The sequence below is a fragment of the Phascolarctos cinereus genome, unplaced genomic scaffold (assembly GCF_003287225.1).
Source record: "Phascolarctos cinereus isolate Bilbo 61053 unplaced genomic scaffold, phaCin_HiC Scaffold_2;HRSCAF=192, whole genome shotgun sequence".
Lineage (NCBI taxonomy): Eukaryota > Metazoa > Chordata > Mammalia > Diprotodontia > Phascolarctidae > Phascolarctos > Phascolarctos cinereus.
This window is the reverse complement of record NW_027555625.1, coordinates 65133667-65149836: the sequence shown is the minus strand read 5'-3', so window position 1 is coordinate 65149836 and position 16170 is coordinate 65133667. Positions and strand designations below refer to the sequence as shown.

Below are 16170 nucleotides of genomic sequence, written 5' to 3'. Positions count from 1 at the left end.
TAGAAGGATGAGTCAAGTTAATTAACGTGACATTTGATGGTGATAAATGGTATAGTGAATAGAGAACTCTCTCCAAAGCCTTGTTTCAAGTCGCACCTCTGACTCATAGTGACTGTGTCATCCTGAGAAAGTCATTTAAATCCTCAGTGCCCCCAATTGATCTCTAAGACTATTAAATTTCAGGGAAGGTACAAACTTGCTTTGATTGAGGGAATTTACTCGCCTAAGAGTTTTTTACATCAATTAAATCACAGACTCAGTCCCCATTCTTCTCCTTAATGTAAATTTCCACATTCTTCCACCTCAGACAAAAATCAACTTTACAATTAAAATTACAAGAGTGCTAAGGTATTTCTAGGTGACATTTCCTGTTAAATAGAAGTGGGAGTGGGTTTGATAGATTGCAAACTCAGTATGAGTAAACAATGTAATATAGAAGCCAAAAAAAACTAATTTCATCTTGAGCTGAACTCAAAGAGCCGTGTTTTCCCACAGGAGGAAATAATTCCACAGTACTCTGAACTGATCAGACCACATATGGAGTACTGTGTTTAGTTCTGGGTATAAGGTTTTAGGATTGAATGAAGCTTGTCAGTAAGATTGGAACAACTCCAAAGGAGGGCACTAAGAGTATGGAGCTTACTGCACATGAACAAGAATAGTGAAATAATAGGAGACTGTATCTTATGGGGGTTGGTTGAAGAAATCAGCAATGTTTACCATGGAGGACAAAAGAATAGAGGATGCCTTCAAGGATTTGCAAGTCTATGATAGGAGGGAGGTATCAGACTTGATCCAGTTGGCCATAGAGGATAGAACTAGGAATGAGTAGAAGTTGTAGAGGTACAGAAGAAGGTAAAAAAAAAAAAAACAAACAACAACAACCAACCAACAAACAGAAACCTTCTCAACATTAAGTGCCATTGCAAAGGTGAAAGGGCTGCCTCAGGAAAAAAAATAGGTTCCCTCTCAGCGATATTCAAATAAAAACTGTAAGAATATTTGTCAGGACTTTTGTTTTCAGCCAGTTACAAGTTGGATGAGAAGGCCTCTGGACTTCCTTCCAATTCTGAGATTCAGCGAGCATAGAATGTGAGAGCAAGAAGGTACCTCCGAAGCCATTGTCATATCACGCCATGGTTTCAGGTCACAATATGAAGGATGCATTGGGGAAGAGAGTGAGGGAAATCAGATTTTTTCATATGTGTTGGAAAAATAGGCTTCTCTGCAGAATTTGATAGGAGGACATAGGATGAGCAGCTGCCTGGGTAGCATTGTGGCCAAATCTCTGCCTAATCCATTTCACAGCTCTATAAAGCTGTGCAGAAGAGACTCATGCATGAACTCAACAAAAATCAACCTCTTCACCCCAAAATTGGCCTTCCTTTTGGAAGCCCTAGGTTAAGGGCTCTAAACTTTTTGTGTCTCATGGACACTGCCCCGACCTGCAGGGCCAGTATACGTGGGGGGTCGAGGAGGACCCTGGCTGAAGGGAATGGGTGAAAAGGAGGAGTGAGACCAAAAGGATGGTAGGCAAGGTCTAATTTTATTTTTGAGCGTTACAAGCTTATATAGGGCAAAAGCGGGGAGGGGCAAAAGGGGAAAATGGGCCTCCGGGACTTTCCAGGGGCGGTGTGGCGACATCTTGCGGTTAGCCCTGACAGGAACACGTTATGGTACGGTTTGTCCCGGAACAAGCTGCTTGGGGTGTGGTAATCTCACGGGGTTAGGGGCCCACTACCAGGTGCTGGCCTCCAGCATGTCCCCCATTTTGTATTTAAAATAGCAGGTGAGAGGCCTGTCTTAGGCTATGAGGTCGGCCTCCATGTTCAAAGCGCATTAGTGGCAGTGGTCCCTGTCTTAGGCTAAGCGAGGGGACCCCACGATGTAACCCATCATGGCCTCACTCTATTCCCGTCATGGGGAAACAACTGCAGCCGCGCTGATCTTTTTTTTTTGAAACATGGGACCTCAATATTCCCGTCATGGGCTCTCTCACAGCTGCCAGATCACTTTTTATCCTTAATATTTCTCCACCACCGCGAGCAGCGAGATTCCGGATGCACGAGCTTCGAGAACTGGAGACCCTCTTCCATGGTATCAGTAGGATCTTCTGACGAAGCAAGTTGGTGGTAATGGATATTGACGGTGTTTTTAAGAGAAGCCTCAATCTGCGTCTTAATGAAAGAGGTTAGTCTGGTAAAGGCCCAAGGTCCAAAAGAAAAAAGTAGGAGGAGACCAATTAAAGGTCCAAGAAGAGGGAGGAGGTATGGGAGGACTCCATTCAAGCCACTCCAGAGGGGATTTTCAAAAAGTTTTCTGCGTCTTTCAATCAGATCCTCTTGCAGTTTTTTGATTTTATCCCGCACTATCCCAGATTTATTTGCATAGAAGCAACATTTTTCTTGTAGGGCTAAGCAAATTCCCCCTTGTTCTGCCGTGAGTAAATCTAGGCCCCTCCTATTCTGAAGAACGACTCCCGCCAGGGAGTCAATTTGGTCTTGAAGGTCATTTATCGTCCCCGAGAGGGTTTGCACATCATTAAGAAATTGATGGGATAGTTTTGTATATGAATCAACAGCAACTCCTATGCCGGCAGAGCCGGTAGCGAGTGCCCCTGTAATCCCAAGGCCAACAAGGAGGGGGATAAATGCAACAGCCCTCTTGGGTCTTCCAGTAATATAATCAAAACTGGGCAGTGGGACAGGCTCATCTCCCGGAATGATGTCGATATCAGGGAGGATTGAAATTTGTGTGCAGAGTCCTGTCCAATTCTGGGGGAGAGCAGAGTAGGCCATATTTCCCCCACAGGCAAAAAGTTGTCCCGGCGGGGGACAGAGAGGTTCCTGTGAGGTATAGTTTTTGACTTCAGAGCAATTAGCAAAGGTAGCAAAACCAACATCAATATCAGCAGTGGAATTCTGAAATGGGGCTTGGATACAAGGAGAGGGGCGGAGACCAACAGGTTGTACCTTAAAAGGTGGACTAAGTGTGCAATTTGTGGATGTGGAGCCATTTTTGGACATCAAAGCTATGGGCATAGGTGTGCCAAGGGCCATACACAGCCAGCAATCGGCAGCCAAATCAGGGTTAGAGTAATTAAGGGCCTTAAGTGTTGCTTCAAGGATTTCTGAAGTTTGGACATCTAGGTCCGTTCCCCGGGGTTTGGGCAGTGCAAGTGGATGGTAATGGATGGGGGGATACATACTCTTAATTATTTCATTTATTCGTTCCCTAACCTCATGTTCCCTAATTTGGTCTGTAGGGCCACCCCCATCAGAGATATGGACAGGTGCATGAAGGGGCCAACAGACATTTTTTCCAATATTTTCTTTACGACAGGAAGCCTGAGCATACTTATTGGTACTTCCACGTAGGCCTTGGCTAGTTATATGCGCCCAGTCCCCTCCTGTGGAGCCACCATATTCTCTTTCCTGTATTGTAGTAAGATAGACTGTTCCTGAGCTGCCACTGCACTGCTGGGTAGAACTATAGCATGTGGAGTGCAAGGCCTCAAGGTAGTTGCAATCACTGGGGCAAGGCCCGGGCTGGCCACCATTCGGAGGGATAACTCGGGGCTTCCTTACGCATTCCCACTTGGGTTTGGAGACGCCCGTGATAGAATGACGGTAGGCGAGGTAGGCTGTCTTTTCCCCGCAGTCCACTTCTTGCGTGTAGGTGGCGGGACGGACAGTGAACGTGCCCCCGCCGCAGTCACAAGGGCTTCCAAAGAGGGCACGGCTGAGCGCTACTGGGTCAGGAGATTGAAAACCACCGTGGCTCCCACGGAACAGGAGGAAAATTACGAGGATCGTCATTTTCTGTAAAACAGAGAAAGAAAACAGAGGTGTCTCAGGGGGGTGTGGTTCCCTGGACGGCATTATGAGTTTCTGGCTTGTCCATCAACCTAATCAGCCTTTCAGGCAACCATCTAGCATTTTGGCACTTTGAGTCATAAATACAAGCATGGCCTTTGCCCCAGATTAACACAGGATCAGGGCCCTGCCATTTGCCAAGCAGGGGATCTTTCCATTTTGCCTGAGCGTAGGTTTGGGCCGTAGTGGAATGCCAAAGGCGGTCTGCGGCACTCTTTGCCGCAGTGTCCAGAGTGAGAAAATTTAAAACAAAAAGAGCGTGATTGAGCAATGTTTTGGCATTGCCAGCTCTGGGATAAAGAACTTCCCTCCCTGATTGTAATTTCAGGATCATGTTTTTCAGTGTCTGATGGGCCCTTTCCACAATTCCTTGCCCTTGAGGATTATAGGGTATACCAGTAACATGCTTAATATGCAACTGTGTACAAAAAGATCTGAAAGAAGAACTGGTATAACCAGGGCCATTATCTGTCTTAAGAATTTTGGGCTGCGGGAGGACCGCCAAGGCACTAAGGAGGTGATTAATGACATGTTTGGTGGCCTCTCCAGGTTGCAGGGTGGCAAAAATGAAGCCACTGAAGGTATCAATGGACACATGAACATATTTAAGCCGACCAAAAGGGGGATAGTGAGTGACATCCATTTGCCAAAGTTCCCCGGGGATAAGACCTCGGGGATTGATGCCATTATGAGGTTCAGGAAGGAGGGTCAGGCAACCAGGGCACTGTTTCACAATCTGTCTGGCTTGTTCCCGGGTTATAGGGAACTTGAGACGAAGCGTATGGGCATTCAGGTGATGCAGCTTGTGGGCTTGTGTGGCAGCCTCAACAGGGGAGGCAGACAGAGCAAGCAGAATGCGACGAGTTACTTGATCAACCTGATCATTCCCTTCAGAAAGAGGACCGGGGAGGTCGGAATGGGCACGAATATGACCAATGAAAAAGGGGTGATCGCGGGAGAGAATTAGAAGCTGAAGAGTGGCAAAAAGAGGAGACGCATTAGTGGAGGGACGGATATACGGGACGGTTTCCAATAGAGGGACTGACTGTGCAATATAGGAACTATCAGTATAAACATTGAGGGGGCCCGAGACAGATTCAAAAACCTTAATGACCGCTGCGAGCTCTACCAGCTGCGCGGAGGTGAAAGGGGTGTCAAAAGAGGTGACCTGTCCATCAACACTAAAGGCTGCCTTCCCTGTGGCGGAGCCATCAGTGAACGCCAAATGGGCGCTCTCTATGGGCTCCGCTTTGGTGATCCTTGGGAAGACCACGGGTGTTTTCTGAAAGAACTGAATGAGCTTATCTGAGGGATAATGATTGTCTATAGCTCCCATATAGGAAATGCAATTAACTGCCCAATCATCATCATTCTGAAGCAGCCATTGAATCTGCGAAGCAGTGTAGGGGCAAACAATATGATCTGGTTCTCGACCAAAAAGTCGAAGGGCTGCCTCTCGGCCGAGGCGCAGGAGCCCTGCCGTTAAATGCGGGTAGGAAGAAAGGATCTTTGTAGGTGTGGCTGGCATATGAATCCAGAATAACGGATGTCCCTGCCATAACAATCCAGTGGGAGAAAAAGTGGTGGAAAAAATTAAGAACCAAAGAGGTTTTTGAGGAGCGTAATAGCCAATATGTTGTTCATGAATGGCTTGCTCAATTAAGGCAAGGGCCTTACGGGCCTCCGGCGTGAGAGAGCGGGGTGAATTTGGATCGGAGTCTCCTTTAAGAATATCAAACAAGGGTCGCAGTTCCCCTGTAGTGATCTTAAGATATGGCCGAAGCCAATTCAATTCTCCCAGTAATTTTTGGAAATCATTAAGGGAGCAAAGGTGACTCACTCGTAGGCGAACCTTCTGGGAGAGAATGCGATTCGTCAAGAGTTCAAATCCCAAGAACAGCTGGGGGGGGCAGGTTTGCACTTTATCAGGGGAAATATTAAGGCCCCGATATTCCAACGCCTTAATGAGCTCCTGTGATACCTGAGTCAATTCCTCATTATTTGGTCCTGCAAGGAGGATATCGTCCATATAATGGATAATATAAAGCTTGGGATACTGCAAGCGGAAAGGATCAATTGTTTGGGCAACATATTTTTGGCACAGCGTAGGGCTATTAGCCATGCCTTGTGGCAAAACTTTCCACTGAAAGCGCGGAGAAGGGCCCACACAATTGGTAATAGGAACACTAAAAGCGAAGCGCTGACAATCGGAAGGGTGGAGGGGAATGGAAAAGAAGCAATCCTTAAGATCAATTGTAATCTTAGAAAAATCTTGCGGTATGGCTACAGGGGAGGGGAGCCCAGGTTGAAGGGCCCCCATAGGAATCATAGTTTTATTGACGGCCCGTAAATCATGTAAGAGTCGCCATTTACCTGATCTTTTTTGGATAACAAAAATGGGCGTGTTCCACGGGGATGTAGATGGTTCTATGTGACCTGCAGCTAGTTGCTCCTGCACTAAAGCAAGCGCTGCCTCCAGTTTTTTCTTGGGTAAGGGCCACTGGTCTACCCAGACGGGTAGGTCATTTCTCCACGAGATCCTATCTGCCTGGAGTGCAGGAGGACCCGTGGCCCTCACGAAAAATGGTTCTGATTATCTGGGCTCTCACAACCAAGGCCTGCTCGTCCTTTTCTCCCTTCAGCAACAATGGGGGACAGTTGCCCTTGACCTTTCTTGCCTAATCCTTGCCCTGGGAGAAATCCCTGGGAGAGCATTTGACGGGTCACAACGGTATTTGGGCTGCACATAATTACCCCCATCTGTGAAAGAATGTCCCTTCCCCATAAGTTGACAGGTAAGCCGGGGATCACAAAAGGCCGAACAGTCCCTTTATTTCCTTCTTTGTCTTGCCAAGGCAGCCATTGAGAGCTCTGTAGGGTATTGTGGGATTGACCTATGCCCTGCAAGTGTGTCATGGATGGTTGAAGGGGCCACGAAGATGGCCAACTGTCTTTTGAGATAACAGTCGAGTCAGCTCCTGAATCTAATATTCCTTCAAAAAGCCTGCCTTGAATAAAAAGCGTAAGCATGGGGCGGTCTTGGGAAATGGCCTGGACCCAATAGATGTCTGAGGAACCAGGCTTGGAGTGGCCTCTAACAGTGGCGAGAGCAGGGTATGGAGTCTGTAGGGGGAGCGGGAGAGCCTGCGCAAGGCGTTGTCCCTGACGGACAGTGAGGGGCCCTTTCAGGGTTGAGGCAAGTATCTGAATTTCCCCCGTGTAATCACTATCCACAATGGAGGGGTGAATCATGAGGCCATTAATAGTAGCGGAGGCGCGACCAAGGATGAAAAAATAGAAGTCAGGGGGCGGGGGGCCAAAGATGCCTGTAGGAATAATATGGACGCCACCCTCGGGAGTCAATACTGAGGTGGAGGCGGCACACAAGTCCACCCCTGCGCTTCCTGCAGTGGCTCTGAAGAGTGGGATGTGGAGTGGGGTGTGGACTGGCTGATCCCCGAGGCCCGAACAAAGGGGGTCGACTGGGGGGCCCGGGGCTGGCCCCTCCGACCGTTTCCCTGTAAAGGGTGGCCATGAACGTCTGTAGTTGAGCGGCAGGTATTTGCCCAGTGTTTCCCTTTCCTACACCGAGGGCAGAGGGTGGAGGGTTGGGAAGCCTTATTGCTGATTGGAGCGGAGGGAGTGTCAGGGGCACTAGGGCACTGTCGGGCAAAATGGCCAGGTTGACCACACCGGAAGCATGCCTTTTGGGAGTCCCCGGTTTGGAGAGCTGCCCCTATGGCCAGATGTACGGCCTGGGACATTTTGGTAGTGAAGGGATCTACATCTCTGCACATACGTATCATTTCCTCTAATGTTTTATCTCTCCACTTCCCGCGTAAGGCAGACCGACAGGCATTGTTAGCATTTTCATATGCTAAGCGTCTCACAAGCTGATCATTAGACGCTTCTTGCCCTAAGGTTCGTTCAGTTGCTTCCAAGAGCCTACTAACATACTCAGAGAAATCTTCCTGAGTTCCTTGTACGATCTTATTAAGCGGAGCAAGGGGGGATCCAGAAGTGGGCAAGGCACGCCAAGCCGCGAATGCAGCATTGGCGGTTTGCGCCAAGAGGCCTATTGGGAGGCAGCGTTGTTTGGCCTCCTCTGCGTATTTCCCTTGACCACTCAACTTCTCATAAGTCCACTTTAAAGCGGGGGAGCCAGGGGATTTTTGGTTGGCTGTAGCCATGGATTGGCAGCGGTCGAAGAAATCTGCTTTCCATGTCAAGAACTGCCCCCTTGAAAGGACTGCCTGTACTACACGAAGCCATTCTGCCGGCAAGAGATATCCTCCGCGGGACATAGATTCAAGAGCTGAGAGGGTGAACGGGGCGTTAGGACCATAGGACTTGACGGCGGCGTTAAGATCCTTAATCCCTTTGAACTGCAATCTCCTATATTCTAACCGCTGTCCTTCCTTTTTTCCAATTGCCCATTCCTCTTCTTCTATTTTTCCACTATCCTGTCCCTCCCCCTCTCCCTCGTCCTCTTCCCCTTCTTCCTCACTTTCTTCATCTCCCTCCCCTTCACTGGCAGAAACTTCCTTGGGGTCGTTGTGTGAGGAGTCAGGCTGACGAGACCGGGTCATAACAGGGAATATCATGGGCTGTGCCTTGTTAGATTTTCTATCTCTAGCACTGGCTCTGATCTTTTTCAGGGGTTTCTGATGTAACTGCGACCTATTGGGGGAAAAAATGACAGAATTCTGGAGGGAGTGTTGCAGGGAACTCAGTTCCGAAGAGAGTTGTGCATATTGCTTTTGTAGATCTAAGACTTCTCGGAGCTCCTTAACTTGAGTGGAGAGTTGACTTCTGGCGGATGTGAGGGCTGAGGAAGTGGGAATGGGGGGCAAAAGCGCAGGAGCGCAAGTCTGGGATATGTAGGGAGGGGGTAGGTACTGGGGAGTTATGGGCCAGTCCGGGTTATTATATCGGGCGGCTTCTTCCTCCAGTTCCGCCTCGTCCCCGGGATCTAGAGTATCAGGGTCAGGATCTCCTAAAGGAGGAGTTTTGTGTTTTGCAATTATAGGCAGTGTTAAAGGTTCAGTAGCCGGGACCGTTTCCACAGGGAGGGGAGGATAAAGAGGCTTTGGAGGTTCCGGCGGAATGGTAATGACCACGGAGGGGGGTCTAGGGGGACTTTTTCCCACTGATTCTAATGACTTTGTAGAGGCGGTTCGTGATAAAGGGCGCTGTAGCGATTTAACAGAAGCTGCCCGCGACAAGGGGCGTAAACAAAACTCTGCCACCGAAAGGAGTTGGCGCTTGCCTGGGTCCCCAGGGGCAGATTCCACTATGTCTCTGATGATACCCCAGTAAGAAAAAGCCGAGGGAGGGACCGCCTCTGGCCCTTCAGTTTGCAACTTTCTATTGAGGTCTCTCCCGACCTTCTGCCACTTTCCCGGATGAATATCTGGGCCGGTAACCATAAACCAAGGGCAGACCTCATCTACAAAAAGAAAGAATTTCAAAAGGTCCTTTTTCTTAACTTTAACTCCTCTCTCCTTAAGGGCATGCTTAAGGTCTTGGATAAAGACCTGCTCCTTAGAAAGGTTGGAACCCATGATTAGAATGAGGCGGACGAAAACTCAACTTACCAAAACGCAGGGGCTCTTCATGAGCGATGAGAAGGAGGGGGTCGCGACGAATCGTTTCTCAATGCTGGTCCGCCTGGCAGAAGTCCGAACCTCGAGCCCCACGTTGGGCGCCACTTGCCCCGACCTGCAGGGCCAGTATACGTGGGGGGTCGAGGAGGACCCTGGCTGAAGGGAATGGGTGAAAAGGAGGAGTGAGACCAAAAGGATGGTAGGCAAGGTCTAATTTTATTTTTGAGCGTTACAAGCTTATATAGGGCAAAAGCGGGGAGGGGCAAAAGGGGAAAATGGGCCTCCGGGACTTTCCAGGGGCGGTGTGGCGACATCTTGCGGTTAGCCCTGACAGGAACACGTTATGGTACGGTTTGTCCCGGAACAAGCTGCTTGGGGTGTGGTAATCTCACGGGGTTAGGGGCCCACTACCAGGTGCTGGCCTCCAGCAGGACACTTTTGGCAGATCCTGTCCCCAAATCAAGTTTTTCAGTACATATAATAAAATGCATAGGACTACAAAGAAAATCAATTATGTTAAAACACAGTTATTGAAATATTTAAAACATTAAGTTCACAGCAGCCAAGTTAGGAACCCTTTTCCTAAATGATCTACCAGGACAGCTTCCCAATTACTACTACCACAACTACCTTCCCCATTCTAGTTACTTTAAGCATGAAAATTACCAAAGTTCACAAAGTCTCTACAACATTCAGAGAGTAAAATACAAGATATTGGGGAAACGTTCCAACTGGGCCTGGGAAATGGGATTCTGACAACCTTTAGCTTGGCAGAGAGAACATATTGTATAGTGTAAAAATCATTGTATTGGTAGCTGGGTGAATCAAGAAACCTGGTGTCTATCCCTGGCTCTTGTACTGACTCACAGCATGACTTTGGATACATCATTTTCCCTCTCTGGGCCACTGTGTAGTATAAGTATGTTAGGGAAATGATTCATGCTTCATTAGAACTTTACTATTTAAAAAAACACTTTCCTTAGAGTAAGCTTGTGATGTAGATATAAATATTATTATCCTCTTCTTCAAAATGAAAAATCTGAGCTTCAATGAAATTAAAAGGAATTACCCAGTCACCCTATTTTAAAGTAGAAGAGCCAAAACTTGAATCCAGGTTGGTTCCTTGGCTCCTAACCCAGCAAACTCAATTTTTCTTTTGTTTGTTTTACCCACCACATTATGCTACTCTATAATGCTCTCCTTGGTTCTCTGTCCAGCAGAGGGTCAGGGTCAGGCCATGCCAAGGGGTTGGACTGTGGAGGTCCCCATTGAATGGATATGATATTGGCACGATAACCTGATCTGGATGAGGCCAGGATTATTCACAGTTATGGTGGTAAGGGGCCAGAAGCAGGTAGAGGTTGTATGAGGGAATAAAGTCAGTTCTTATCATAAAATCATAGATTTAGAGCTGGAGGGGAACTTCCAAATTTTCAAATCCAACCATTTCATTTTTATAGATTAGGCAACAAAGCCCAAAGATGTTAAATGACATATTTAAGTTCACAAGGGTCCTGATTAGCATAAATTTGTACCCCTGAAGGGGGTTTCATTATTCGAAATTGTACTGCATGTTTCCATTGGGTTGGAACCAATCACCATATTTTCATAATTATAACTTCATATAGTAGAAGTTAGAATCCATGTAACCACTTCAGGGGATTCATTAGTCACCCTGATTAGAGCATCACTGAATCAAGATTCAAACACGGGTCTGGTGACACAAAATGCAGCCCTCCAGGTTCAGTACTTCGGTAGCAAACAGGTGGGACTCAGAGGTAGGAAGTTATGCCCAAACTGTGGGTCAGCCATGTAGGAGCAGACTGGCATTGTTTGGCATCCAAAGATCTAAAGTAGAAAGGATAAACCAAATTCCAGAGTGTTTTGAGAACATACACACACACACACACACACACACACACACACACACACACACATACCCCTGGCTTGATTCACTCAGTGTGGTGAATTTACCTATTTCCTTTTGATTTCTAATGTTTTTGACACTCCCATCTTCACATTGATTTTCTACATGAAGTCTAGCTGTGGACAGCTTTTTCCCCTTTGTTAGTGTTTTCCACATGAAAAACATCTGCATTCACATGAGGAAGTCAACCAGTATTATATTAAGGGCTTATTGTGTGTGAAGCACTGTGCTAAGCCCCTAGGGATACAAAGAGAGGCAAACAAACAAACAAATGAATGAAGTCTGTGCTCATAAGAGGCTTTCAATCTAATGTGGGGACAAGTAGGGCAGTATTGGAACCAGTACACAAAATCAAGTCAATAAGCATTGATCATGCACCTAGTATGTGCCAGTCATTGTGCTAAGTGCTTGGGGTACAAAGAAAGGGGAAAAAAAATCCCTGCCCTCAATTCAGCATTTTCTTGTATTCCTTTAGTAAAACATAAATTTCTTGAGGCCTTTGTACCAAGTATAGTGCCTTGCACATAATATTAACGGCAAACAATAATAACACCTATAATAATAGCTAGGATTTTATATAGCACTACTATGTGCCACACACATTACTAAACACTTTACAAATACATTTGATTTGATTCTCACAACAACTCTAGAAGGTAGGTACTATTATTATCCCCATTTTACAATTGAGGAAACTGAGGCGTATAGAGGAAAAGTGACTTGCCCAAGGTCATATAGCTGGTGAGTGTCTGAGTCTGGAATTGAATACAGGTCTTTTTAAGTCCAGTGCTCTATCTGCTGAGCCACCGAGTGCTCTCAGTAGGTGCTTAAGAAATGTCTGCTAAATTGAATTGAGTGTGTCTGTGTTTTTCACTTAACCCATGTGGGTAATACTTCTGATGTGCTGCTAAGGCAACACTGATCAGAAAGAGACAGTGTATTTGCAAGGGCTGGCTTTAGAATCAGAACTCAAAGGATTCTAATCTTGGCTCTTCCTCTTAGCACCTATGAGACCTTAAACAAATCACTTATCCACTCTGCGAACCAGTTTCCTGTTAGGTGAAATATGAGAGTTGTAATAGATCTTTCTATATGCATTCCTGTTACCCTTATCACTTTAATGTAATCAAGGAGATTCTCAATTCCAACAGATTTAACACCCAGAGAAGACCATGAAGGCATCTCACTAGTCTGACCTAAAACAATGTTGTCTTCTAGGGTTCAAAGATTCTTGAGCCAACATCCCAGACCATACTACTAGGTTCCTTTTTTTCTGATAAAATCCAATGTGGACTTTATCACCTGACTGGCCTAGGAAAAGTTTTTTGGGGAACATGAAATGTTGATGAACTGGGCATTGTCAGCACACACAGCATATTCATTCAACGTCAGAAATATAGCAAATCTAGCTACAGAAATCGGAGCAAGTATTTCCCACTTCTCAGAAACTTTTTATTTTCAATTCTCCCTGGAAACCTGTGTTACAGTTTGGAGATACTTTCCTTTGACCTCGGGCTCTGGGACTTTTAGAAACATGAGCTTCAGGGATTGCATGGTCCTTCCCTTTATGATTACTTGCTGATTTCCAGCACACATCATGTGATTCTGGGTTGGCTGCCACCTGATGCCTGAGAAGTATATGATGGGTAACAAGTTGACCATCTTTCTGTTGGCCTGAGTAAAGGTGGAGCCAGCAATATGACTGTATGACTAACTCCTTTTACTAAGATAAAGCAACAAGGAAAAACAAGCTTGCTCTCTCTCTCTCTCTCTCTCTCTCTCTCTCTCTCTCTCTCTCTCTCTCTCTCTCTCTCTCTCTCTCTCTCTCTCTCTCTCTCTCTCTCTCTCTCTCTCTCTCTCTCTCCCCTGACCCCCCGATACTTCATTGGAAATCTATAGTATTAAAGGGTTAATAATAATAACTCGTATGTGTATATATACATATACATCACTTTACATACCTTATTTCACTTGCTCCTCTCAACAACATTGTCATACAGATGCTATTATTATCTGCATTTGAGATGAGGAAACTGAGACTCAGAGGGGTCAAGTGATTTCCCTGGGCTTACATACTTGAGTGGAGATTTAAACCCAGGCCTTCCTGACTCTGGGCCAGTCAGTCACTAAGCATTTATTAAGCACCTGCCATGTACCAGTTACACTGCTAAGTGACTAAGTGCTAAGAAAGGTAAAAGACAGTCCCTGCCCTCAAGGAGTTCATAATCTAATGAAGAGCTCACAGTCTAATAGCCCTATCTTCTGTCTACTGTGATGCATTGCCTCCAGGTTCATGAGAGGCTTAACAATGTATCATCAATGCTGTGGTGGAAATACAATTGTATTTGAAGTCAGAAGACACCACCCCCAAAGTTCAAGCCCTATTTCTGATACTTGAACTTCAATTTCTTCATCTATAAGGATGGTAATAAAACACATGCTATTTTATTTCTAAGTGTCGCTATGAGGCGTATGTTTTGTTAACTCTTCCACACTGTAAAGGAGTTATTGTTATTTTTTTTAATTAATTCCACATTTTCCAGGTAATAAAACTAGGATCCAAAAGTTCACGTAACTTGCTAAGGATAGAATAGTTAGCTAGCAGTATGTTTGTAATAATAAGCCGGTCAGTCAATAAGCATTTATTAAGTACCTACTATGCACCAGGAACTGTAATATGCAATGGGAATACAAAGAAAAACTACATTCCCTGCTCTCATGGAGCTCACAGTGTCATGGGGGAGACAACATGTAGAACAAGTGTGTGCCAACAAACTTCATCCAGGATAAATTGAAGATAATCAGTAGAGATAAAGCCCTACCAATAAGGGGGGTTGGTAAAAGCTTCTTGCAGAAGGTGAGAGTTTTAGCTGGGACTTAAAGGAAGCCAAAGAAGCCGGGAGGTGGAGATGAAAAGAGAATTACAGGCACAGGAGACAGTCATTTAAAATACCCTCAGCTGGGAGATGGAGGATCTTAGGAGGGGAATCCCAATTTTTCGTCTGATACTGCAAAGTGAAAAGAGCGATGCTAAATTTGGAGTTAGGAGACAGGAGAGAACTGGGGTAGAATCCTATCTCCAGCTCTCCTAGTTGGTCTTCCTTCTGAAATTCATCTGTAAAATGGAGATAATAGGACTCCCGACCTATCTCCCAAGGTTGTTAGAAGGAATGTACTTTTTGAACTTTAAGTCTCTGTAAAAATGTAATGTATTTGTTATCGAAGCTTCAAGGTTAGTCCATTCCAAGGTGACTGACTCCTTCATTTCTTACCACTAAGAACTATCAAAGGCACACCATCGCCTAAAAATTTGGATCATATTTATGAGAAATAATTCACCGGCAGCTGTTTATTCTACTTCCAAAACATTTGGAGGATGAGCTTGTGAGGCGAGCAAAGAAGAAACAAAAATTAAAGTAAATGGGCAAGAGGAATTTATGGTCTGTTCATATCTGAGCAAAGTTAACCTTCCTTTAAAAAAATTTGATATCCCTGTCATTTCTGAATACCCCATCCCCTTCTTCCAATATCTCTCCCAACCTACAGTTTAACATACAGTTCAATAACCAGTCTGGACAATATGTCCACCTAGTTCCCCACTAAAATAATTATTGATTTTTCAAATATTAAAGTAATGGGGCTTGACATGTAGTAGGTACTTAATAAATATTTACTGACTGACTGACTGACAAAAGGTTTATTTTTCTTTTAGTAATTTTTTTTTCATGCACATTGTGAAATCATCATGTGCTCTATTTTTTCTGGTTCACCTTGCTTCACTTTGAACTAATTCACCTAAATCTCATTTTCTCTGATTTCCTCATCTATACCATTTCATACTGTATATCACTATTGCATTAAACTCTTATATCACCATTTGTTTAACCATCCCCCAATCAATGGGCACTAACTTTATTTCCAGTTATTTGTTACTATAAAAAGTGCTGCAATATTTCAGCATATAGTTAACTTTTATTTCTATTTTTTTTAATTCCTTTAAAATATGTGTCTATTCATGGGTCAAAGGATATGGATAGTTTAGTAATTTTCACACATAATTCTGAATTGTTTCCAAAATAGCTGATAAATTCATGACTCTTCCAACAGTTTACTAATACACCTGTTTTGCCATAGTCCCTTCAGCATAGATTGTTTCCATATAGACCTCCTATTTTCCCTACCTTGATCCTATCTTGTGAGTAGGATAAGATTCTATAAATACACACAGACACACACAAAATTTCCTTTTTTTCTGGCTCCTGTCTACATCTATACATATATGTATGTGTAGATATATGCACATATATAAACATATGTGTGTGTGAGTGTGTGTATACACACTCACACACACATATATATATATACATATATATATACATAAATATATATATATATAAATATATATATATATATATATATATATGGAGAGAGAGAGAGAGAGAGAGAGAGAGAGAGAGGGAGAGAGAGAGAGAGAGAGAGAGAGAGACACATATATGTCTTTGTACACAGGATCCAGAAAAAAAGGAAATGTTCATTCTAATGGTGGAATAGTCAACAAGGAGAAATTTTACCTATGAAAGTACATCAAAGAAAAGCCTTAGTTCACATTATTGCTAAAGGGGCAGTTGATAGAGCCCTGGACCTGGAGTCAGAAAGACCTGAATTCAAATCCAGTTTTCAGGTGCTTACTAGCTATATGATCCCTGGCCAAGTCACTTAACCTCTATTTCTTCACATATAAAATGGGGCTAATAATAGCACT

At 44.7% G+C, this 16170-nt stretch overlaps 1 protein-coding gene across 1 annotated transcript; it reads right to left on the bottom strand.

Annotated features, from left to right (window-relative positions):
* Positions 1–1527: 1527 nt before the first annotated feature.
* LOC144455780 (syncytin-1-like) lies at positions 1528–9908 on the bottom strand. The gene is made up of 2 exons (XM_078149449.1): positions 9473–9908; positions 1528–3821 (listed from the first exon to the last, which is right to left on the bottom strand). Exons 1-2 carry the CDS (start codon positions 9491–9493, stop codon positions 2010–2012), a joined length of 1833 nt encoding a protein of 610 aa, XP_078005575.1. The 5' UTR covers positions 9494–9908; the 3' UTR covers positions 1528–2009.
* Between the last annotated feature and the right edge of the window lie 6262 nt (positions 9909–16170).